The sequence below is a fragment of the Pseudopodoces humilis genome, chromosome 24, assembly GCF_049639895.1.
Source record: "Pseudopodoces humilis isolate 2021_Gansu_Grassland_sample_001 chromosome 24, ASM4963989v1, whole genome shotgun sequence".
Taxonomy (NCBI): domain Eukaryota; kingdom Metazoa; phylum Chordata; class Aves; order Passeriformes; family Paridae; genus Pseudopodoces; species Pseudopodoces humilis.
Genome location: NC_142223.1, coordinates 7,199,301 through 7,223,886, shown reverse-complemented (window position 1 = coordinate 7,223,886; position 24,586 = coordinate 7,199,301). Strand labels below are relative to the sequence as shown.

Genomic DNA, 24,586 nt, shown 5'->3' with positions numbered 1-24,586 from the left:
ACTTCACACATGCTACAAAGACATGCAATTCCCCACCACACACATTTGCCTTGGTGACTGCTGTTGCTTCTTTCAGCAAATCCTCCCCAGAAAGGTGAGCACAAAACCATCACAGATGTCATGAGCAGCCAGAGTAAGTCGGGTTAACACTGGTTAGTAACGCTGCACGTGGTTGCAGGGATGCTCAAGTTTAGAATCCATTTCACTACAATAGCAGCCAGAGAAGTGTTAGACGATAGGAAAAAATGAAACAGAAGCAGCTGAAAGGTTCAATGTTAAAAGGACTGTAAGTGCCACTATAACAGACGAAGAGAGTGGTTCGTACTCCAGGACTTGCTACAAGCTAGAAGGATATCCAGAATCAGAGTTTCAGAGGTGGGTTGTGGTTTCTTTGATTTTTTTTTTCCATTTGGCACCTTGTTGCTTAGTTTAAAGAAAAAAAAACATTATCAGTCTTGTCTGTCCGAAGAATGAGTTTCAGCAGAATGCAGAGTAATGACCTTCTGGTTTTAATTTTTTAATACAAATTCTATATTTGATATCCTTGATTCGTCTTCTTCTCAAACCCTAGAGCCTGAAGCTTTCACACACTTGCTAAGCATCATGCGTTTGGCTTCTTCATTACAAATTTTCCACCTTTTACTAAATGATTTTTAATGAGCAGTGCTTCGGGTTTCCATCTGCTAGGAATGTCTGTTCAGATAAACTGCCACCACAAGTTAAGGATATCCATCATTGCTTACTGCAACCAGGAATTAAAATCAGCCCACTTTTCTTTAAAGGCTCATTAAGACATCTCTTTAACAAGCATGAAGTCCTAGTATTACTGTGATCCAAACACCTTCAACACAGCTGTCAGTGACTAATGCACCTCTAACTAACATCCCTGTTTTCCACATGGAGATTTAGAACACATGAGAAACCAGGAACAGTAACAGCCACTTACTCTAAAACCAAAGGAAACCCAGGTCATTGAGCCAGCACCAGAGGCTCCTAGAGTTTAGATTCACCTAGATGACAATGGAGAATGGGGAATACGACATAATTTGGGGGGCAATTATGAAAGGGGGTAAAGGAAACACTGTTTTGCCCTATGGTAAAGATTCACATTACTGAGCTTCTTGTGACTTAATGTAGTTTTAAGAACAGTGTTAAAGAATCGACTTCTAGTTTAGGTCAAAATATAAGCAAAACACTGCTTTAGAAACTCTTTGTGAGTTTACAGCTGACAAAATCTGTGGCCTAAGGAAACAGCATCTACACCAATCTGTACACAGCAGTGGAAATCAAAGGTTCCCTGGAGGAAGCCCCAGTGCAATTGGGCCAGCCAGGGATATGACCAGGAAGGCCAAACATCAAGTACTCCAACATTAAGTCACAAGTTCCACAGGACTCTGATAGATATAAAACTACCACAGAACTACTTATGGGTAAATCATGTCTTTGTATCAAAAGCTGATGAAGAGACACTGAGTCATTGCCCTGTGTGCACTCAGAGGTTACCCAGACCAATTAGTGCAGCTATAATCCACATTCCAGTATCAACTGGCCACTGCAAAGGCATTTTGACCATTTTAGCTCTATTACACACATTTTCACATTCAATTTGTAAAATGGAGAACAACTACTTCTATTCCCTAGTAATACTAGCAAAACAAAGATATTTTAGTTGGCAATTCTGGGGGACAAGAGCTATTGTTTATATTTTTGTACAGCACATCTAACAAATAAACACCCAGACTGGTTGGAATTTCAGCATAAAACCAAAACAATCTGGTAAACAGGATTAGCTAGCTTCTAACATTTGAGATTATACTCCAATTTAGATCAAGAAGAATATTATTATCTCAGTATCAGTCTTCCACAGCAGTAAGTTAGAGAACCTGGCACTGCAGCTGGATATGGCAGCAATGTAAATAAATATTTTTTGGGTACACAAGCTGAAATGCATTCCCAGATTCCCCACTCATTAAATTTCAGCTACAGCTGCATGGATGCACTAATCCTGTCCATCCCCAGCTCTGCACACAGCAATACAGAAATCCTGAGCTGTGTCAGCAAGCTCTGCTGTCACCTGAAATACTCTTTTTGAGTGCCGTGATAAGCAGGACACTGCCCCCTGACCAAGGATCTCATTTGATATGATCCCTTACAACTAGGACAGCAATCCTTCAGGAGCTGCTGAGCCATGTAGGGTAGCATTCCACCTTTGTCCACTAACTGAAACCAGCAAGAACAAAAAAACTTGAAGAAACCAGCATCTTTATTACAATATTAACCAATCCACTCTCTAAAATATTTTAATCTTATTTAGGGAAATAAGTTCCCTTCACAATACTTTATAAATGCAGCCTTGTTGGAAGCAGCTTCCCCGACAGCCAATTCCATATCTTTAATTCATACAATAACTTAACTTGTGCCTGTCAGCTAAAATTTAGGGAAGGGAATTCCATTACTTGCATCCCATTTGACATATTGCCAAAACTTACTCCATACTCAAACTATTTTTATTTTCACATTTTTACTGTACTATTTTTTGGTACCCAAATTTTAAGTATAAAATTATAGAGATGAAACATTACATTAGTCAGATTTAAACTTTTTTTCTCAACCAAGGGTTGCTTTGGTCAAAGTCTGCAGCCACTCCTCTCCATCCAAGAAATTAGCCCCTTGTAATAAAATAATTAGAGATGCACAAGTCTCCAAGTGTTTAATAGGAATTTCAATAAAAAATGTATGTAGCTTCTGCCTATGGAAGCCACAGTGCTTTGCTCCATTCTGGCTTGGGGAGAAGGGAAAGAGCTTTACAGTGCAAAGTCCAACATGCATTTAACCCACAGTTTTCAGTGGTCTCCATCTCATACTACAAACATGAATTATGAGTTTGAAATTTTTATCAGGATTCTGGCACAACTACATTTGTGTTCTGCCTAAGGACAACCAGCTAAAGTAGAATCTTACTTCTTGGGTTTCTCAGGGAAATCTAGATTTCATTTCTGGGTTTGGCCTTGTTTTTCAAACTCACAGGGTGCTTGAAGGCTGCATCAATTTCTATTTGTTATGCACTTCAGAGGTATTAGTTGTGAGAAGATTGAAGTCTTCCTTATCAGAATTAATTTATCAGACTTCCTATTTGAGAAGTATGTGGAGTGGTGGAATTCCCAGCACTCTGAATGAGTTAACGCACTGCTCCCTACTCAGAACCCCACCACTGGCTTGTGTACCACCAAGACCCTCACAAGGAACTCCATGCAGGGGAGGGAGACGGGTTAAAACATGCACAATGCAGCAACGTTTTCAGACATCATTCAAAAAATAAACCTAGTATATCTATGTTCTAGGAATCTCTTTGGCAGCACAAAATTAGTATGTTCTGGTGATCAAACAAAAATGAAGGCAAACATCCCAAGGAGTAGCTGTTTAGACTACTGAAAAGAACTTCACAGAGCACAAAAAATGCCCTTCTTTCAGGTTAACTTGCAAGAAATCCAAGCTATCCCAACAAGAATTTATTAAAGCTTCTTTACTGTCAAATCACAGTCTCTAAATTAATCTGAAGGAGCTCATTCACACTGCTAATAATTCACTGTAGACACAAAGAATTTGAAAGCAAAGGGAGAACTGCATTGTGCAGACAACCCAAGCAGGTTTCCTAAACTTTCAGATAAGCAAGGACAGGAATTACTGTTTGCCAAAGGCATAGTTAATCAGGAGTAAAGACACATACCAGTCTTTGCTGCTCCAATAAGAGATCAGCTTCCTCCTTCTCTTTCTTATATAAGATCTCCATTTCTTGTAATCTGAGGATGAACAGAAGAACAGAAGTAGTCAGAGGTCATCAGTTTTATGTTGGTGCTACTCTACATGCACAGTCCCCTGAACTACAGTTACCAGAGTAAAAGTCATTGTCCTTAAAAGGAACTGTTCTCTGGCTCTTCAATACTACAGAAGTGAAACCCTGCCAGCTGCATTTCAGACCTTACCCAAAGGTCTGCAGCGTTAGTGGCTGGTGCTTACCTGTGATTTTTAAAGGAGCTGGAGCACTGAAACACTAGAGTAAAATAAGGAGGAAGCTTTCTGAATTTCCCCAAGGGGCAGCAGAGATGCTGTGTGGCAGAACCCAGTAACTACTGCTGATTCTTCCTTGTTTCAGGTTGAAATTTTGAGTTATTACCTTTTCTCCATCTCTTGCTTCATGTCAATGCCCTGCTTCTCCAGAAGCTCCCTCTGAGCAAATGTCCAATCAACTGGCTCTGAGGGAGTCTCAGCTGATGGTGTTTTCTCTCTTTCTGCTCGTGCTTGCTCTGGGTGGTTGAATCTGAAGACATGATTTTTACCCATGATGATACGATTTCCTAGAAATAGGAACAGAAAACTGCAGCTGACAGAGGAATGGCACCAACTTCTGTTTAAAAGCTACACTCTGGAAAGGCAGCACTGTCCCTAACCAGCACCTATAGCATTCCCTGTATATGATGTCAATGTAACATACAGAGAGTCTACAAAGAAATCTATTGTAACATTTCTTACCTGAGCGCAACTGAACAGGCTGCACAACCCTCTTGCCATTCACGTAGGTTTCTGATCGTTCACAAGGCTCCAAAGTAACAATAACTACAAAGAAAACATTGATAAGTGAGACTTTAGATCTAGAGTCCTGTAGAGGAACAGAAAGTCCCAGAGGCCTCTCATTCGCTGCCTATGTTCATACTAACACCAAAGAAGTCAATCACCCCTTGATGTCATGCTGCTTAAAAATATAGGCCCAAGAGAAAATCAACAGTACTGACTTCTCTACCGACTGCAGCTGGAAACCACTTTTTTTTCACGTTTATAGTTAACCAGGGTCAGAATTTAACTGTTACACTGGCTGCAGCCTGCAATCTAAAGCTATTATCACTTAAACAGATTTTATTTTCTTTCCCTAAGAATCAAGAAAACAACAAGTCATAACTGATCCTTCTCTTGAGGTCAGAAAACTTCAAAATCACAGGATTCCCTGGCCAGCTACCACAGTGATAGAAAAGGAAAGATTCAGCAATGCCTTGTTAGGAGCAGCAGACTTTTACCTTCCCCGTTGTTGTTCCTCTCGCTGCGGAAGACGCAGTGCTCCTCCTTGATGTGAGCCCCGCTCAGCACAATGTCCTGCCTGCGCTCGGCGTCAGCCTGCCCAACCCTGCGGCCAACACAAGACTTTTCAAGAGCAAATCAGACACTTTCTGCAACTCTGCACTGGACAATACAGCCCAGAAACAGCCAGAAAAAGGTCTGAACTATTAAGACTACCCTTTGAATTTAAAGGTTTGGACCAGTGCTTAATTCTGCACTGCAGAGAACCTGCCTGCTCTGCCATGAACTGGAGGATAACAGCTTTGCAAAAGAAAAGTTTTCTCTCCCTTAAAACATGTCACCTTGAGAACTGAAATCTTAAACCTGAGTTTAATGAAATTTCTTCCCACTTGTGAAACCCTTCTCCTTTTAGAAAGGGATGAAGGGTGGGGGGGGAAAACCCAACAAGAATTTCCAGAGGTGTGTCTCAGCTGGCAGACAGGGATCATCCCTCCCAACAATCGCTTTCTGCACTTGAGCAAAGGAGCACAAATGGCTCAGGAGGCTCTTGCTGAATGATTTGATGCCACAAGCAGTTTCATCCAGCATGCAGACAGAGAGGTTGGCTGTATCCCTGGAGCACGAAGATGTATGCTCATTTCAAACACAAGTGTTTGAGCAATTCTAGGTACAGACAACTTAATTTCCAATCCTAATGTTTATAAACTTGCTCTACTTATTAATTTACACATTTCTGATGTCAATGAGCTAGGCTCAAAACTTCTTAAGTCCTAAGCAATTCTAGTCATCATTCTCTGCTGAATTCTCTACACTTTGATACTCCTTTCAGTGGGTTTAATGTCCATTAGAGCAGTACCATATGCCAGCCCCTGTCAGTGTACTCACCTTCATTTGTTCCTCAGAAATATACAAACCAAACACTGGTGCTCCAAAACAATAAAATCACCTCTCTCCTTCCTGCTGCTTTGACAAGTTTTGGAATACAATCCATTTTTAATTCGAAGCCTGGCAATTAAATTTTATCTCATATCTTGAATGAAGATTCCATTAATTCATTAATTTAATGAATCCATTAAATGAATGAAGAATCCAAATTAAATGTCCATTAAAACATGCATAACAATTTATTTAAATATTAAAGCTAACATTCAGCCATATTCCAGTTGCTATGGTTTTCAATCCTGCACCCATCAAAATCTCTCATACACTTCCAGTAAGTTTTACTACAAACTTAAGAGAGGATGTCATGCTTTCTTTTACTGCCCAGGTGTAACAACCATTTCTTAAAGCTCAGTGACTGCATACGTTACTTTTAAAATACCAAGTCAACTTCAAAGAAATTGCATTTCTGCACTTTTTCCACCTACAGCAATCTCATGCTTCATTTGTACCTGCAACTTGAACAGCTGAAGGCACAATTATTATTTAAACTCAGGGCGTCTCCAGCATGGGGATTTACGTAAGCAAAGAAGGCAACTCCAGAGTGTCAGCACCAACTCTCACCTTGTAATGCCATCCTTGATGTAGTACAGCAGACATTCAGACATGAGTGGATCTTCATTTAGATTTACAAGATGAGGAGTCTGAAAGAACAAAAAGAAAAAGTTAATTAACAACTGAAGTTCTGCTTTCAGGCTCCTTCCTGCAGCTGTGGAGGGTGTGCATTAATCCAGCAGTTTTGTCATGTGTATTGAGATTATTCCATAGTGGATTTTTTCAAACATAACCTCCTGAAGTATTGCAAAGCATCACAAAGCACCAGCAAAATACAGCTCAGATTGCTTAGTTATCCAAAATATCAATCCATGGAAGGAGGAAAGACTTCAGCTGGAGAAAAAAAAAGTTCTTATAAAGTCTCTGTGAACTTTGATAAGAGAAGTCCAAGAGCAGAAAAGGTTGCTTCAGTGAAATTTTTAATCTGACATGGAATCATCTTTGGCTTTTCTTGGGCTACACAGGTCATGTCCTTATTTGGCAAAGTCTATTAACATCAAAACAAAATCTAAAACTACCAATATTCTCTGATACCAACAGCTAAGAAGCTCTTCATCTAAACTTCTTCTAAATTTGAATCTACAGTTACTAAACCAACCTTCTTTGGTGAAAAAACCCCATTGGAATCAGCAAACAAGTCACAAGGCCTTGGTGTGAAAATCTAGCCAATGAGATGGCAGTAAGCACAAGCACAAAAGAAAAGGCAAAAATGGTTAAACATAAGTAAAGCAGAAAGACAATAAAAGAGAAATAAAACTGTTAATAAGCCACTTGTCTCTTTGTTACCCTCAAACAGAATAAATTTAGGAAAAAGAAATAAACTTGGCTCAAATTCCTTATGAACACTATTTCCATCAACTTGGATGCAAAGTTTACTTATGAGAACTTTTAACAGCACTACATTTACAGAAGCTCAAAAATTACTGGATGTTCACAATGAATTTGTCTTTGAATGAAGGGCTCTGATTGTCAATTGCCCAATGGAAGATTTAATTATAAGGACAGAAAGAGGGAGAAAAAAATACAGCTTTTTCATGCCTAAAAATCCAGGGGTGACCCAAAGCTGCAGCTGCAGGTGTTCCATGCTGCCATTGCCATTCCCTGCACAAATCAGCACTTGGAGCTGTTTAAAGCTCTTCAATCAAAAGAAAAATGGAGAGAAACCAAATCCCAGACACAATCAACTGCTGTAACACCACCACAACTTGCACCACTTGAATACTTTGTAAGAAATAAAGCTCCACAGCTTGAGAGATGATGCTGGCACACCCAACTATTCACTCCTTGCATATGATGAGACACATACTGGTACCTCAAAAGTGTAAAGTCTTTATACAAAACACATTTTCTAAGTTCTTGTCTCCTAAATTTTCACAACAGCCATAGTTACATAGGAGAACTAATGGAACTGCAAGGATAGCAAGGAAGAGAAGCAGACAGGACTGGGTTGGGACAGTTTTACATCTCCTAATAAATCCTATATAGGTAATAAAAAATACTAGCTATTACCAAAGCAACTACTTTATCCAGGTGGCATTTATACACAAACCTGATCAGCTGAAAATGCACCAAAAGAATCATCAAAAAGAGCTGAGGGCCTCTGAGGAAAAATCTAAAAGGAGATGAGGATCCATAGCGTAAGAGAAAGAAATGTAAAGAATACTCAATGAATCAGCATCTTTACAAACCTTGGGCACCACAAGTAGTGAGTAGCTACCAAAACCAAGCCTGAGTTCTACAGACTCCAAGCAGCAGAGTCTAACACTATTCCAACTGAAAGATTAAACATTTTAACCAATTCTAGTTAAACTGCATTTCTCTGTGCAGTGCCTCTGAATACGTCCTTGCTTAACCCTAGATCAAGTTTATTACACACTTGCACACCCATGCTGCTTCTTAAGATAAAATAGGTTCTTTTCCTTGTTGTTCTGTAATTCTGCTTTACCTGCAGAGATAGCTTCTTTGCTAACCTAATTATTTTATAGTTAAAGCACTGATTTATGCCCTTTTCCTACACAGTTCTGCTTCTTCCAAATTTCAGTAAATAGAATTAATGGCAAGTATTGAATGAAATATGCATCCCCTGTGTTCACTAGTTCATTTCTGTTTTTCCAAGGGGAAGAAAGATTAACAAACAATTCAGGCAAGAGCACCTAAACAAGTCTTAAATCTTCTCTGGATATCTCAAGGAAGAACAGGTAGAGCATACAAAGGTTACATACAGCTTCTGCAGAAAATGGCAAGAGTTAAGACACGGCACCTTCTGATTTGCTACTGAATCAAGATACAAAAGGAGCTGCAAAATTTCTTGCAGCACAACATCTTCTAAAGAAGATCCAAAATAACTCAACTCTCATCACCCTCCTTCCTCTCAGGTTGATTAGCCTTTTGGAAACATCATGCAATAGTTAAGAGGTAATTTTCTTTACCTTTTTGGGTGAGAAGACTCCCAGTGTTCCTCCATCTTCCCGAATGGCAACTCCCATTTCTGCCAACAGTGCCTCCCTGCGAGAGAAAAACAAGATATTGACCCCATTTTAGGCTTCTTAGACAAGTAAGGTCCAATGAAAGCCTATATTAGACTTTGAACCAGCCTAGCCAGGACTGTCACCACTTCAGAGCACACCAGGGCAAGTTGGTAAACTTTAGTCTGAGAGTGGCCTATGGAACAGCAACTTTAACTGTGAGAAGCCCAGGAAAGAGCAGGACTTTCTCCCAGCATTGCCCTCGCTGTTCTACATCTAACATAAGGGCCAGGAGAACTATCCCTAACACCATGCTGCTGCTCTACTGCTTTTGAACACAGTAACTTTCTCAATTTTCCACCTTCCAGAGACCATCCGTACTATAGCACTTCCAGTTCCTGACCTTTCCATCCTAATGGCCTCTGTTTTCCTCAGTTTCTCTTCCCATGTTTCATTCAGCTCTGCAATGATCTTCTCAGACTCCTGCATGAAAATACCAAAGGCTGTTTTACAATTCTTCCCAAAGTTCTTCACATCATACACAAAGCAATTGAAGTTCATGTTCTGTTTAGGATTCAAACTAATTTCACATATAAAAAGCATTCTTAACACCTTAAAATTCGTATTTGTTTCCCTTAATTTTTAAAAGGGTAGAAGTCCTGAAGGCAAGTTGAGAAGAAAAGATGACTTCATATCTAACCACAGTCAGACTTTATTTTGAACCACCTAAACTTGTTTCTCTTTTTTTTTTAAATCTGATTTAAAGGCATGATTCAGTAACTGAATGCCACGGAAATGCAGAGACCACACTGTTATTGTCATGGCAACGGAGGGTTTCCAATAGGAAAGGGAAATGCAGTGTGTGTTCAGCCCTGTGGCAGTGTCTGATGGACAAACATGAGAATATTGCAGAGATTCAACACAGCCAGCTCTCCCCACTCCTTCACCCATGGACATTGGGAGGGCTTTCATAAAAATCAAGGAATACTTCACTGTGATGCACTTTGCTGTGGTTCAATTCCATGCAGCACTGGGACAAGGCTGCCTTTGTCTGGCCCAAACATGCCATTCTGTGCTTCACATTTTAATCTGTGGGGGCTGGGCCAAGACAACAGTGGCAGGATTATTCTTCCTCTTTTTTTTCAACTTTGGGGTAATTTGGTTTTCTGACAGCTGAGTGCATTTGCAAGTCAGACTTGGCTCACACTAGTGTTGACCAGGTCTCTAAGTCTACACTTGTGATCAACTTTTTCCATAACTACAACTTCATCAGAGGACCCATAAATAAGAATCAAGAATTTAATTTATAAGTTAATTGTATCTCCAGGCTACAATTAAACCTAAATAATCCTAACAAGAAAGGTTGTTCATGGACCCACTTTCTAGCCCACTGCAAGTAAGTGCCCTCTTTAAGGTGCAAGTGGGTCTCAGACAATTTCTACAGACACAGGAGATATTTATGAAGGGAAGTTCTCTCAGGCTCATGATTCTTTAGTCTACTTAATACCCACCTTCAAACGTTCAATGGCCTCTTCTCCTCCAGGTGTTGACATGATTCTTTCCTGTATACTGGACACAGATGTTAAGCCCACCTGACTACTGAGAGAGCAGGAGGATGGAGATGCAGTGAGGGACCCCATGGAGGCTGTGGAAAAATTGCCAGGACGTTGATTCTCGGAGGCTAGCAAGTATCTATGCTTATTGTTCTGAAAATCTTTCAGATCTGAGAGAGAGACACACAGACAGAGGGAAGGCAGGAAGAAAAAAGGGAGAGAAGGAAGAGGAAGGGAGGGGAGGGAGGGGAGGAAGGGAGGGGAGGAAAGGAGGGAGGGAAGGGCGGAAGGAAGGGCGGAAGGAAGTGGCGGAAGGAAGGAAGGAAGTGGCGGAAGGAAGGAAGTGGCGGAAGGAAGGAAGTGGCGGAAGGAAGGAAGTGGCGGAAGGAAGGAAGTGGCGGAAGGAAGTGGCGGAAGGAAGGAAGTGGCGGAAGGAAGTGGCGGAAGGAAGTGGCGGAAGGAAGGAAGGAAGGAAGTGGCGGAAGGAAGGAAGGAAGGAAGTGGCGGAAGGAAGGAAGGAAGGAAGGAAGTGGCGGAAGGAAGGAAGGAAGGAAGTGGCGGAAGGAAGGAAGGAAGGAAGTGGCGGAAGGAAGGAAGGAAGGAAGTGGCGGAAGGAAGGAAGTGGCGGAAGGAAGTGGCGGAAGTGGCGGAAGGAAGTGGCGGAAGTGGCGGAAGGAAGTGGCGGAAGTGGCGGAAGTGGCGGAAGTGGCGGAAGGAAGTGGCGGAAGGAAGTGGCGGAAGGAAGTGGCGGAAGGAAGTGGCGGAAGGAAGTGGCGGAAGGAAGTGGCGGAAGGAAGTGGCGGAAGGAAGTGGCGGAAGGAAGTGGCGGAAGGAAGTGGCGGAAGGAAGTGGCGGAAGGAAGTGGCGAAAGGAAGTGGCGGAAGGAAGTGGCGGAAGGAAGTGGCGGAAGGAAGTGGCGGAAGGAAGTGGCGGAAGGAAGTGGCGGAAGGAAGGAAGGAAGGAAGGAAGGAAGGAAGGAAGGGGCGGAAGTGGCAGAAATGGCGTAAGTGGCGTAAGTGGCGTAAGTGGCGGAAGTGGCGGAAGTGGCGGAAGTGGCGGAAGGAAGGAAGGAAGGAAGGAAGGAAGGAAGGAAGGAAGGAAGGAAGGAAGGAAGGAAGGAAGGAAGGAAGGAAGGAAGGAAGGAAGGAAGGAAGGAAGGAAGGAAGGAAATACCAGTGTAAGAGGAAAGCATTTCAGCAGCAACAAGGCAAGTTTTGTAATTTTTAGATGGCAGTTCTGAAACAAATCTTTTAATACTAGACATGTAATAACTCAGACCCTGCATTTTGCTGGGAAAGACTGCATCATAAACCTTTCTAAACAAAAAAGCTTGAAAATAATTAATTACACATTGGGAAAAAGCAACCATCCTACTCCTCACTGAACACTAAGCTGAGCAGCCTGAAGCTCAGAGCAGGACCAGAAAGAGATGAGATCCTCATGAGATCAGTGACATTTTGGGCTGAAGTCTGAGACTCCAACCCCTTAAGCTCCAGAAAACATTCTTTTCCAGAGTCCTTTAATGGGAAATGCTGATTAAGTAAATATTTTATCACAGCTGTGGTTCTGCTGCTAAAGCACCCAGACCACATGGACAAAGAACTTCCTCTCATTACATTCTCACCAGAGAGGATGTGAATCACCTGTCAGAGTGTGACAGGGACAAGAGAACATAAGTTCACAACAACATCATTATGCTGCTTCCTGACCTTATCTGAATAAAAATGGAAATGTAGCATATCTGCTCATCAAAATATCTGATAAGGGTCTTACACTTCAGAAGATGCTTGAAAGCTTTTTTTTTTGGCTGTTAGTTTAAATCAGAAAAGCCTTTTAAAAACCTCCCCAAATTTAACAAGGTAGCTTTTGTAGCCTGAAAACGTGCAGGCCTGAAAATGCTGCCTTGAAAGCCAGAGTATAAGAAAAGCTGCCTGAATGATCTAAGAACAAATATACAAGGGAAATTTATATCAATTTAACTTGGCTTCTTGGATAGATCTTCAGAATAATCACACACAAAAAGAAAAATCTTCTAACATGAAAACATCACATAACTGAAAAGCTCAGTTTTAATAACTTAATATTTTAAAATTTAATTTCAAAGGCAAATCCTTTAAAATAAGTCACTTCATGAAAGAAACAGGTCAAATCAGACCCTGCAAGTTATGAACAGGTGCATCACACTTACAAAAGTGAGATGCTCACACAGACATTGCATAAATTTCTCTGTCCTCCTACATCTCCTCTGCTCTCCCCATGAACAATCCTGCCATTGTCAGCCTTATGCCCTAGTTCACTCCACTCTCAACCTGCTTTTTCAGCCTCATGGAACTGATGATTGCCCCGAGTCAGTTTGAAAACCACCATCTGCAAATACAGGAGGCAGGGCTGGGAGTTTCACAGAAGAAAAGCAGGTTAAGGGAAGGGAATGCCGCCAGGATGAGGAAAGCAGGCATGACAGAGCAGGGATGAAGTCTCAAAAGGCCATGCACTCCTGAAGAGAAAGGAAGTGGCACTTGCAATAGCTCCACAGTCGCTAGAGAACCAGAACCCTCAGGACCATGCACACTGCTCCTGGAGCCACAGCTCTCACACCATGACATGTGCACACGTTGGAAACAGCATCAGAATGTCACACAGGCCAGGATGAGTCTTTACACCACCAGTAGCTTCAATTTTAGGAAATTTCAGACAGATCTCTTTCAGATGGTACTGAGTGAGGCTCGAAAAGACTGACTGAAAGAGTTTAAAAAGTCTACGAACCCAAAATTTACATGGAGTATGCCTTCCCTTGCCATGGACTACATATTTTTCCCTTTCTTAGGAGCAAACACCAAGAGAAATAAAATGCTCTTTGCTGACAGGTTTTAGACCTGTGAAGTCCATCAACTGCAATCAAGTATATTTAACCTCAAAAAAAAGAGACCTTCATCAGTATAAGATGTCTGGCTTCTTTCTTGTTGTTTTTAAAGGACTGTACAAAATACATTGCAGTGTCCAGGAGGAACCAGTAATACTTCATCTTGAGTTCATCAACTGAAAAACTTAAAACAAATACTTCAGAGTGGAAAAGAGCTGCTAAAATGCCAGGAAGCTACATGAGCAGGAACTGAGTAACCAGGAAAAGATTTCTGGTTCAAATCTAAACCATGCACTGTCATGAAAACACACTGGAGAACTACCTCTCCCTTCTGTATTCTGCCAGAAAGGAACAATGAACATATGTTGCACTTCAAACTTTGCACTTTGTTTTGCTTGTGGATTTAATCTAAGGAGTGCTGGTGAGGCTGGTTTTCATGAACCTGCGCTGCACTGCACTCCAGTGAGTGTTCTGTCTGGGATTTCCCTGTGAGAAATGCTGGCATGCAAAGCTCTGTTAAAAGCTGACCCAAAGAAAGCAGGTTAAAAAGAGAACCACACAATACACACATTTGCCTCCACTTCCAGAGTATTCATCTCCCATTGGATCAACTGAAAGGAAGCAGGAGGGAAAATACAAGAAGGATCAAAACTGAAGGTTCACTAGTGACATAGAAGGGAAGAGAATACTACTGATGTTTAAAGAAACAAAACACAGTAACACCGTTTTTTCAGTCTGGATTTAGAACCAAAACCCACAGACTGTAACAAGCATGAAAACACTTGTCCATTGTCTTCTGGCCCCATTCTCGTGAAAACAAGAAAACAAAGAGGTAAATACACGTTACATGTCTTTAGTAGTCTGTGACCAAATCAGGACTTCTGCTTCACCGACAAAAAGGTCTGAAAAATCAGAAACTGGTGCAACATTTCTATTTTTTTAAGGCAAAGAAGCTTTTAATCCACTGGAATACATTCTGTGCTTTTATGGGCATTTTCTTCACTAGGAATTAAATCACTGTTCACATTATAGAAGAACGTAGCAGCTAAAATTTCAGTTAATTTGTCTTGTTTGGAATGAGGACAAGGAAATTTGGCACAAGTGTGTTCTAGTGCTTTAAGAGGTTGCTGGCAAAGCAGATCAGTACAACACTGCTCTGCCAACCTAACTCAAAATCTCCCAAAAAGATTCATTAGTTATTCACAAGCAGCTGTTGCATAGTAATTTCAAGATGACAAATGATTTGTCACTCAGGGCACTAACATTATCCATTGCTTTCTTTTGTGAGCCAGGATGGCATTGAAGCCACATATCAACTTATAACCTTAACCCTCTAAGGAGGAAGGAAAGATGCCTTTTCTCCTCAGCTTGAAACTGAGTTTCTGTATCTCAGCTCTTTTACTGACAGCCAATAAAAGCCCTCCATAACTCAGAAGAGCAAGTCCTGAATGCGCAAGTTCTATTACACAGACACATTTCTACAACTATAGGAAATTCAAACTCCGTATTTCCCCTTGGGAGTTCCCTTGTCAACTCCACACACAAGCTTAAGATGGTTCTTCAAAGACAGAAGGGGCTGCCATTTCTAAAAGCATGTTCAAAACTTAAATATCAGCACCTATATTTAAAATCCGGATTTTAATCCCTTTCTCTCACAGGCTCAGGTCTCCCTCCTCTGCTAGAGAGGCCAAGCCCAGGATGGCAAGGTGTGTTTAATCCACTTACTGTCAATAATATCTCCCAGCCCTTGAGCACGCAGGAGATCCTTGAGCCTTGTCACCTCCTCCTTCAGCTCCCGCACCAGCTTGGCGTTGGGATCTTCATTGATAACAGCATTGCATTTAATCTGCTTTGCACGATCAGCGTATCTGGAAGCAGACAAAACAATGCAACCTTACCACAAACATGGAACTGCCTATATACAACTTATATGCAACACAGCAGACATTTAGCTTGCAGCTGTCAGTCAGAAGAGTAGGCAATAAACCCCTGCTTCCTCTGTAAGGTAACTAAGTTCTTGCCAGTAGAGTCTTCTTCCCCACAGGTAAGCTAAACTTATAATAAACCAAAGGTTTAAAGGACAAAGTATGGCCTTTAGAGCAAACAGTTACCCATATCCATCCCAAAGGAAGAGGAAGTACCTTAAAGTGCTCAAAGTTTCATCGTAGTTGATATCTGCTGGACTGAGAGCAGCGACCATTGCAGTTCTGGAGTTACCACCTATAGGGAACAGGCAAGATTTTAGATGAAACTACAGCGCACACTCCAGGCACTACTTACCTACCAAGTATCGGTGTTTTCAATAAATTACAGAATTCAAACTAAATTCTACAGTACTAAGAAACATACAAAAACCACAGGAAAGAGTTACAGCATTAACATAAGGTGGAACTATGACACCCCAAATTTGGCTACTAAAGATATTTAACCTCATACTCAATACAAATTTAAATGAGTTGAAAGCAGTCAGGAAATTCAGTGAGACTTTCTTTATATTGGCCCAGACAAATCAGCCATACCTAGATTTTCTCGAAGAAGCCACGTTAGTACAGAATCCCTGTAGGGTATAAAGTCTGTCTTCTTCTTCTTTTTGCTCTACAAAGAAACAACATAATATGAAAAATAGGAAGGATTTTCCATGTAAGAACATCTTCCTGACATTCAAATTCTGTGTTCTAACACCATTCCAAACCTTACATTGGGCAAAGAAACCAACATCTACTCAGATCATCATACCTTGCTGGTGCAGTTATCCTAAGTTGAAAGCATTAAGGAAAAAGGAAGAAGAAGAAGGATGAGCTTAACAGAAATTTATACATCGTTTCTATGTGAGATAATACTTCTTTTTCTTGAGAAGCCAAATTAATGAGAGTTAATTTGAATTCAAATTCAATTTGAATTTCAATTTGAAATTGAAAAAAATTGAAAAAATTTCAATTGAAAAAAAATCATCTAAAACCCACACATATTCAACCTGTCCAAGGTGTCGATTCACTTTTAAAAGGAACAACAATCATTTATTTGTTTTGTTTGTTTGGTTTGGTTTTTTTTAATAGTAGTCGAGTACAAAAATAAAAGACAAAGTACTTTTCTAAACCCACATAATTTAGTTTGGATCAATATATGCTCACTTAAGACATTATTAAGTCTTGCCACTGAAAAGAAAGCCAGTAAATCAAATTATTGCACTGGTGTTTCTATAAATTTTAACAACAAAGCTGCAGTTAAGTTTTCTAAAATTATTCTTTCAAATAAAAATAAAATTACTGCACTTGAAGGTCTAAAAACTTGCTATGTGAACAGGTCTTCTACATAAACACAGGCTTCTTTTGCAAGGCTTCTTCACAGTTAAACCAATGCTTCCATCTGTTGACAGCCTGTGTGACACACACAGAATTGTATCAACTCTATTCATCTATCAAAATACACACAGCTAATAGGGCTGAGAATGCAAGGCCAAGAACAGCAAATGATTCCGCTGTACTCCACAGATTTTACTGTTTCCGTTTGACCAGCTATGCAAAGGTTGTTACAGACAAGGAAATGCTCTACTTACCACTTCAGCTAATGCTGAAATAACTTTGCCCAGAGTTGTGAGAGACTTGTTTATATTTGCTCCTTCCTGAGAAAACAGAAACCAGTATTATACAGTAATTAAAACTATTCAACCACGAATCTCTGCAGTCTTCAGGTTTGCAACTATTTTTCCCATACTTATAACTTCTTATTTGTCCAGAAAAGACTCTATGTGATGCTTGTGCCCCGCCCAGCACCCCTCCATGGCCCCCGCACCTTTAAGCGGGTTCCTTTGGCACCGGTGGAGTCAGCTCGCTCACTCCCAGCCAGATCCACAAGGCTGATCTTGCTGACCTGAAGAGAAAAAGCACATGAACAGGAGAATTAGCTCTTGGTGAATTAGAGCAAGGACAGAACTACAAAGTCACTGCAGGGAAGATCAGCGAAAAACAGTCAGAAAACCACTTATCTGTAACACACCTTCTCCGTGGAAAGGTCAGTTTCTGTGTCATGTTTCTTCTGAGTAAAGACAATTGTAAACACAGCATGAGAGCGGCTGCTGGTTTCATTCATGTTGGTGGCTGCCACAGTTCTAAAATACCAACAGATACGAGCATGTTAAAAAAAGGACAATTACCTGCAGGGCTGAGAACGCAGCTGCAGGGAAATGGGAGCAAGAGGCTGCTCGGGTGATGTGCTGCCCTGTAACCAAGACCCAACCACACCCAATACCATTATCAAACCCTTTCATTTTTTCACTCCTGATTCACTCACACCTTCATCACAGTGTAAACAGAGCTTTCTCTATCTGTGTACTTAGTAGTCCATCTTACATGCAAGATAAAAGAATGTACGTACATCTAAGAACACTTGAGCAGCATTTATGAGAGTCTTTCTCACACATTGTTAAATGGAGCCAACAGCTGACATGGAAACAACTAATAATGAACCAGAAACTGAAGCTGGAATGCCAGCTTTAGTCCTGACCACCTGAATTAAGGAAAGAGGAGACTACTCCCATAGGTTTTTATACTATGATAGTGACAGAGTACACAGCAAAGGCAGAAGTAAATGCCAGTATAATTATTTAGACTTCATCTCAAGTAATTACAATCTTTAAATGTCCACACAGCGATTGCAGCACTAGTTCAGCACACAGAAGCAATTTCAGCTTTTAACAACATTGATCAGTGTGTATTTCAATAATACTCCTCACTTACAAGAGGTTTTTTTTAAGTGCTAATGCATAAGAGTGATAAAAATGTGTAACACACTCCCATCACTAACCTGGCTTTGTTCCCAGCATCCATGAGGTCTGCAATGTCTGTGTAAGATGTGACCGCTAACTTGGACAGATCTTCCACATAGGGCCCAAGGAGAGGATGTTCTCGCACCCGCAAATTCCCTTTGTTCTTCGGGTTCAACAAGTCTCTGACTCTCTCACAGTAAATCTCCATGTAACTCACCTGCAAACAGGAATGTTCATAGAAATTCGGGATTTCTGAAGGTCTCCTCCACAGCATTTTAGAGTAGTAAAAATTCCCCCAGCCCACTACAGGAAAGCTATAAGTGGGTGTCTCTGGTGATTTAACAGCTTAAACACTGGCAGAGGCATGAGTCAAAAGTCTCCTGCATCACATCTCTAACATAAGCTGCTGGCCTTGCATCCATATATAGATCCTTCAACCATTTCAGCAAACACTGGTGTGTAATGAAGAGTTACACACTGGAGTACACAATCATTTTAACAGCTTTAATATGACACAGTACAATCATCAAACAAGACAGATGGTAAAAGGAGTCTGCTTCCAAGGAATCTCTCTTATGAACCACCAAAGCAAACTTACGAAGGGGAAAAAATTGATCTTTCTTGTATGCAGAAGCAACTTTTGATTTTAAAAATCATGGCTATAATATTTTTGACAACAAACATGCAGTCTTACAGCTATCACTAAAAAAACCACAAAACATCTGTAAATGTATCTTTAACTTTTCAGCCCATCATTTCTTTCAGGACTACTACACAGATAAAAGAATACTAGTTTTATGATGAGGGTAAAAAGGAGTCACAGAAAGGCTTTCACATTTGTCTCAAACATGAAAAAGAGAAAAGACATAAAGCCTTAAAAAACAGAATTAAAAAACCCAAACTAATCAGAAATCAGCATCTTAATGCAACATCAATAACCCAGCACCTAAGCTCAGTTTGATGTCCCTGCATACAGACATTCTTTGATCCCTCAACTACACTCACCTCTACAGAATATGACATTTCCTCATTGCTGTTGTCATTGATTTTCTCAAACAGCTCTTCACATAGCTGGAAAAAGATTAAACCCAAGTCAGAAATGAGTCTTTACTGAGAAGTAACAAGTAACTATCAGGACATGTCATGGATATGGCTTTAGAATGAGGGCAGCTGAAGAAAATGAACCTAATGGATCAACCACACACAGCCTCACTGGGAAGATAATTCATCTCAGTCCTACATCACTATCAACCTTATTTTGTCTAGCATCTCAACAATTGCTCTAGGTTTCAGCAGTATCATAATTCTGTACCATAGCATTAGCAGCAAGCTTTAGTTCTGGTAACTCTTACTGCAATATAAAACACAAGTGTGAATCTCCAAGAAGCTGTAAAAAAACAAATTCCCTTTCTGGGCTGGGTACTACCTGGGGAATGATGCCTGCTTGGCTCTCCTCCTGCTTGCCCATCATGGTGTAGGATTTCCCAGCTCCAGTCTGGCCATAGGCAAAGATGCACACATTGTAGCCCTCAAAGGCATGCAGGAGCATCTCCTTCCCAATATCATTGTACACACGGCTCTGAGATGCAAAGCAGGGATCTTCAGGCTGGAAAGACACCGAAACAACATAAATAGACTTCACCTATCATTTGAGTAAGATTTCAAAAAGCAACTGGTGTTTTTTATACTTCTATCTTGTGGGCCAATCCTTTAGGAAGAGGTAAATTAGGCCATTTTTACACAGAGATTTTTCCCAAGACAGAACAAGATGGAGAAGAACAACAATGACAATGTCACTGCATTGTTTGTGAGTGTATCTTACTGTTAATCTAGCATTCTCTTGCTTCCTGCAATGCTGTATTTTAACATTACCTGCTCCTGAAATCTGGACAAATTTAGCTGTGCTAACATTCTAACGTCGGGATCAAGATTTTATCAGACCTCTTCTGTTCCTTGATGCTGCTTATCTGCTAGTTTTCATGCATTCTGTTCATAATGTTCCTGTGACTGGGCTATAATCAACTTTCACGGCTGCTCTGAAAAACTCAGTAAGAGAAGTGAGTATTTTATTGTGAAAACAGTCTCGCTGACCACAAATTCACTCAGAAATATTAATTCTTATTCACCATCCAAGTTACTAAAATTAATCTTAGAGAAATGCATTCTCTGTTCTTTTTACATCTTTTAGAAAACAAGGCAGGGGAGGAGGAGGTGGCAGAACAACACGGTTCTGCTGGAGAACAATTACTGGAAGTCAGTGAGAGCTTAGCACCGATTCACAGAAGGGTGTGGCACAGGAGCTGAATGGGAATTTATTGCTTTTGCAGCTATTGGAAACATGGATCACTCTGCTGCCTTTTCCAGATATGCCAACAAAACCCAGACCACGTATCTCCTCGAACTGTAAGATCTTGAGCAACTATCATTTGTCCCCTGGAAAAATGAATTAACAATGCATATGTGCATCCCTAAAATATTTAGAACAGAACATTGATGGAGAATATTTTCAGTAATCTTTTGATTATTTACAAGTTGTTTTAGCTTTCTGCTCTCACCCAAACAGGGAAACAAAACATACAATGACAAGCTTTTAACCTGAGTGTGGGTGAGAAAGACTGTGTAGAAATATCTGACAGAAGAGAATGTTAAATTAAACCAAACAGCAACAACAAAACCAGGTTTTCTTGTAAAAGCACTTACCGACGTGTGGGACCAATAAGAGTAGTCAAAGCTGAAGGACTTTGGTGCTTCCTTAGGATTCTTTGGGTTGATAATACCTACAGGAAATAAAATTCAAACTCTTAGCTAACTTGACACTTATGAGCATAATCAATAAGCTGGCTGACCCACAATCCGTGAATCTGAGTATTCAAAGTTGCCACATGGCACACGAGTAGGAAGACTGAAGCAGCACTCACTGCTTCCTAATACTATTATATCTGTTGGACTCATTTTAAATAAGAAGAAAAGATCTTCTAGGAGGAATATGCTGTTGCTTAACAGAATTCTATGTATTCCACACAATCAACAAAAGTCTTTCCAGATACCTTTAGGTTGTGGGTTTAATACTTCGAGTTGTTTTTCCTTCCCAGCAACAAAACTGCTTCGTATAACCTTTGCCTGTAGGGGAGCAATACACAATGGATCCAGCCATCATTGTAATGGCACAAACAATGCCTGTAGTTTCTGTATTCCAAGGAGGGTAATTTATAAGCAGAGCCCTTGTTGCAGAAGTGAATCTCTACTGCTTCCTTCTTTTTTATTCTACAGTGCTGGAAATACTTAAATCTATTACTTCCAGCATCTGTTTTCAATACCATCTGTGTAAGTAGGACTGTAAAAAAGCATAGTCCTGAGGGTATTAGATAAACCACTTTGGATTTACACACCTCCCCCTGCACCCAAAGCAGCAATTTGCCCCTGGGAGTGAGACACTAACTGTGATGTGTGCAAATAAAGTCCACAAGGAAATAAGTCGTACAAAGGTGTCAGCAGTCTTCCTGGCGATGATTTACATCCTGATGCTTATTTCTCACATATTCTGCCAGTTAGGTTTTGGGATATGAGGGCTCCTCCCTTTCCTTCTGTGATGAATAAAAATTCTATCACCCACAGCTCTTACCATTTCAAACATGAATTTAGCATCTAGTTTCACCAAAATCTCTGAAAATGTGGTTACAGGATCCCCATTAAAATCAAATCATTCCTCTACCAGATGCTGTGTTCCTGAGTAGGGCTGTTGTCCAAAATGACAGTGTGGAGAAAAGATCACTGTCTGAATTGCAAATAGCAACAGTTGCTACTCTATTTCTGGTGGCCAACTCCGTTTCACTTGGATGCACCTTGTGCTGACATTCTTGCCTTAAAAAAGCTGACAGACATGCAAAGCCAATGAATTATATGGACCAGCACAGTATCAAATCGCAAAAACTGCTTGTGGCTTTGGATAGCAACACAGGCATCAACACAGAACAAACTGTAACCTAAGCAATCATCTATGGCTTTAGCTTCCTTTCACTAGCTTTGCCCAAACAGCAGCACAGCTCCACTCATGCTATTCCACCAGTTCTAAAGAGAGCAAAAAACAAATTCCAAAGACAACTCCCTGCCCCAAACTTAAATTACTTCTCTCCTTGAAGTGTATTCCAGACCACTACAACTCCACAATTTCTCATTTAAATATTTAACATCAAAGCTCTGAAAGGTAAGGGAGACGTAATCCTTGTACCTGGAAGTCTCCACCCAAGAAAGCAGTACAAGTAATAGAATCTCCACTTTAGTGTCTGAAAAGGCACTACAAACTTGCCATTAGTTCCCCTTTCTTGCTTCCAGCCTAAATTTATCTTTAACATTGGAGAAGAGTAAAGTTCAAGCTCTGTGATTTATGCAAGTCATTAAATTTAGCTCTATTGTTTTGTCTTTTTAAACCATTGTTATTATTATATTTTTTTTTATACAGACTTTCCTCAGCCCTTCACACTGAATTCCATGTCCAGCTTGCTATTTTGAAAATCACTTTATAGGATGCATGTTTTTGCAAAACATATCTTGAGAAATGTATCAGGAGAGGGAGTTTAATGTGCAAGAAAGCAGCTCTGTCAGAGGTTGGGAATGCAGCTGCCTGGCCAAAACCTTCCACTGCAGCAGGAATGGGTCAGAGAAAACCTCCCAGCTGCCCAGAACTCTGCATCCTGCCCCTCACCACTGTGATCCCAACAGCCTCTGCACTCAGCTTCTGGTCCAAGCCTATTCATCCCTATTCCTGTTTCTTGCACAGAGGCTACATCCTCCATTTTCAGAATCATTGCTTTCACAGAATTCTCAGTCTACAAATGAATCCAGCAGAGCTGACTGGATGAGAAAATACAAGATTATGACCTCAACAGATTCCAGCACTGAAAGCCTTTTCATTTGGGGAACAGAGGAACCAGGTGGGTGCTGCCAGCATTAGTGATGTCTGATGTAGTCTGGGTTTAAAACCGGTGACCAGGCAGGCAATAATGTGATTAAAACACCTAGAAGATGATGAGACATCTAAGAAACCAGAAATTCCAACTGAAATAACTGACCTCACTTGCAGGTATATATTACACCAAGCATCATCTTTGGAGGGCCAAGAAAACCCATGAAATCTAGCCACTTTTAAAGCAAGTTAATGGGTACTTCTGAAGAACTTAAAAGATTTCTCATAGTACAGGTAAGCTTTATCCTAAAAGTTCATGTGCCAAACTGGGAAAAAAAGAAATGACAATGCAGAAATTAGACTGAGTCGACAACACTGATTTTATGTACCCTGTTTCTCAACATGCTGTTTTCCGCTGAACAAGGAATCAAATACAATTAAAACAGAAACAGGACTGTCTCCAGTCTCTCCAATATCCGCAAGAATACTCACAGCTTTTCAGTTACTTTGTTTGGTTTTTAAACCATGCAAGGCCAAGATGAATTATCTTAGTGAATCATGAACTAGGTCGTCATCTATCTCTTCTCCCCACAGCAGCCTCACCGCACAGTCCACACGCTAATGGTTTAATTACAGAGCCTCAGGAAATGAGAAAGGCAATAAGGCAAGCGATCACAGCAGGAACTCATTAATAGTCTTTTTATCTTACAGAATAAATTTGTTTATCTGCTATTTCAAAGGTCCAATGTGGCAATTAACTCTTCTGTTTGCAAACTGACACTGCTGCTTTGTGCTGCAGCTATAATTACCATCAGCATGGCACCAGAGCAGCTCTGAATGCTGGAGTTAGCCAGTTTCTGAGAAAATCCCTCTTTCAGGCCCCTTGCTCCACCAAAAGCCAATTTATTAGGTCATGGGGTATCTTCTAGCTTTCCACAAGCTAAGCTTTCTGCACCAGAGACACTGGAAGGGATATTTGGCAGAATCGCTGTCTGCTACACCACTGCTACTGAAACAGGTCCCACCTGGAACCCCCAGCTGAGAAGGATGAAACAAGCTGAGGATAATATTTCTTTGCTGCAGTGCCTGAAACCCTTCTGGGATCAAAGCCGCAATCACAGCAGGGGTTAATGCCTATCATTTTCCTTTGGAATGAAAGGCCAAATAAAAGGCATGGGAATGTTCATGGGATTAAAATATTTTCTACAAATCATTGATTTGGTTGACAGGGATAGATGCCTGTATTATTACTTTTCTTTATTTGAATAATGAATTTCTGGAAATTCTGAATAATAAGCTTCTCCTTAAGAAATAATATTTAGATCTTTTCTGCCTTTGTATGCAAATAAAGTAATTACACGTCATAAACTGAGATAAACAAAAGTGCACTGTGTGAACAGCTCTGCAGCAGTACTCACGTGAAGCAGCTGATTTAGTACCTACTGCCATGCCCACCTAGAGACACAGCCCGCATTT

At 40.6% G+C, this 24,586-nt stretch overlaps 1 protein-coding gene across 10 annotated transcripts in view; it reads right to left on the bottom strand.

The window, feature by feature from the left end:
- The window catches only part of KIF1B (kinesin family member 1B), an 80,525-nt gene that overhangs the window by 40,604 nt on the left and 15,335 nt on the right, over window positions 1-24,586 (bottom strand). For 6 of the 10 annotated variants that reach the window (XM_088066384.1, XM_005530462.3, XM_014259177.2 and 3 more), the window contains exons 3-21: window positions 20,908-20,984; window positions 19,634-19,813; window positions 19,213-19,278; window positions 18,246-18,424; window positions 17,439-17,550; window positions 17,235-17,312; window positions 16,999-17,064; window positions 15,962-16,037; window positions 15,584-15,662; window positions 15,168-15,310; window positions 14,012-14,053; window positions 10,541-10,752; window positions 9,433-9,512; window positions 8,994-9,069; window positions 6,574-6,653; window positions 5,070-5,176; window positions 4,531-4,614; window positions 4,175-4,355; window positions 3,728-3,800 (exon numbers count right to left, since the gene is read on the bottom strand). In XM_088066384.1, the coding sequence (XP_087922510.1) occupies window positions 3,728-3,800; window positions 4,175-4,355; window positions 4,531-4,614; window positions 5,070-5,176; window positions 6,574-6,653; window positions 8,994-9,069; window positions 9,433-9,512; window positions 10,541-10,752; window positions 14,012-14,053; window positions 15,168-15,310; window positions 15,584-15,662; window positions 15,962-16,037; window positions 16,999-17,064; window positions 17,235-17,312; window positions 17,439-17,550; window positions 18,246-18,424; window positions 19,213-19,278; window positions 19,634-19,813; window positions 20,908-20,984 (1,991 nt within the window). The remainder of the gene's footprint in view (window positions 1-3,727; window positions 3,801-4,174; window positions 4,356-4,530; window positions 4,615-5,069; window positions 5,177-6,573; window positions 6,654-8,993; window positions 9,070-9,432; window positions 9,513-10,540; window positions 10,753-14,011; window positions 14,054-15,167; window positions 15,311-15,583; window positions 15,663-15,961; window positions 16,038-16,998; window positions 17,065-17,234; window positions 17,313-17,438; window positions 17,551-18,245; window positions 18,425-19,212; window positions 19,279-19,633; window positions 19,814-20,907; window positions 20,985-24,586) is intronic. The other 4 variants (XM_005530463.3, XM_014259178.2, XM_005530464.3 and 1 more) reach the window with 2 other exon arrangements.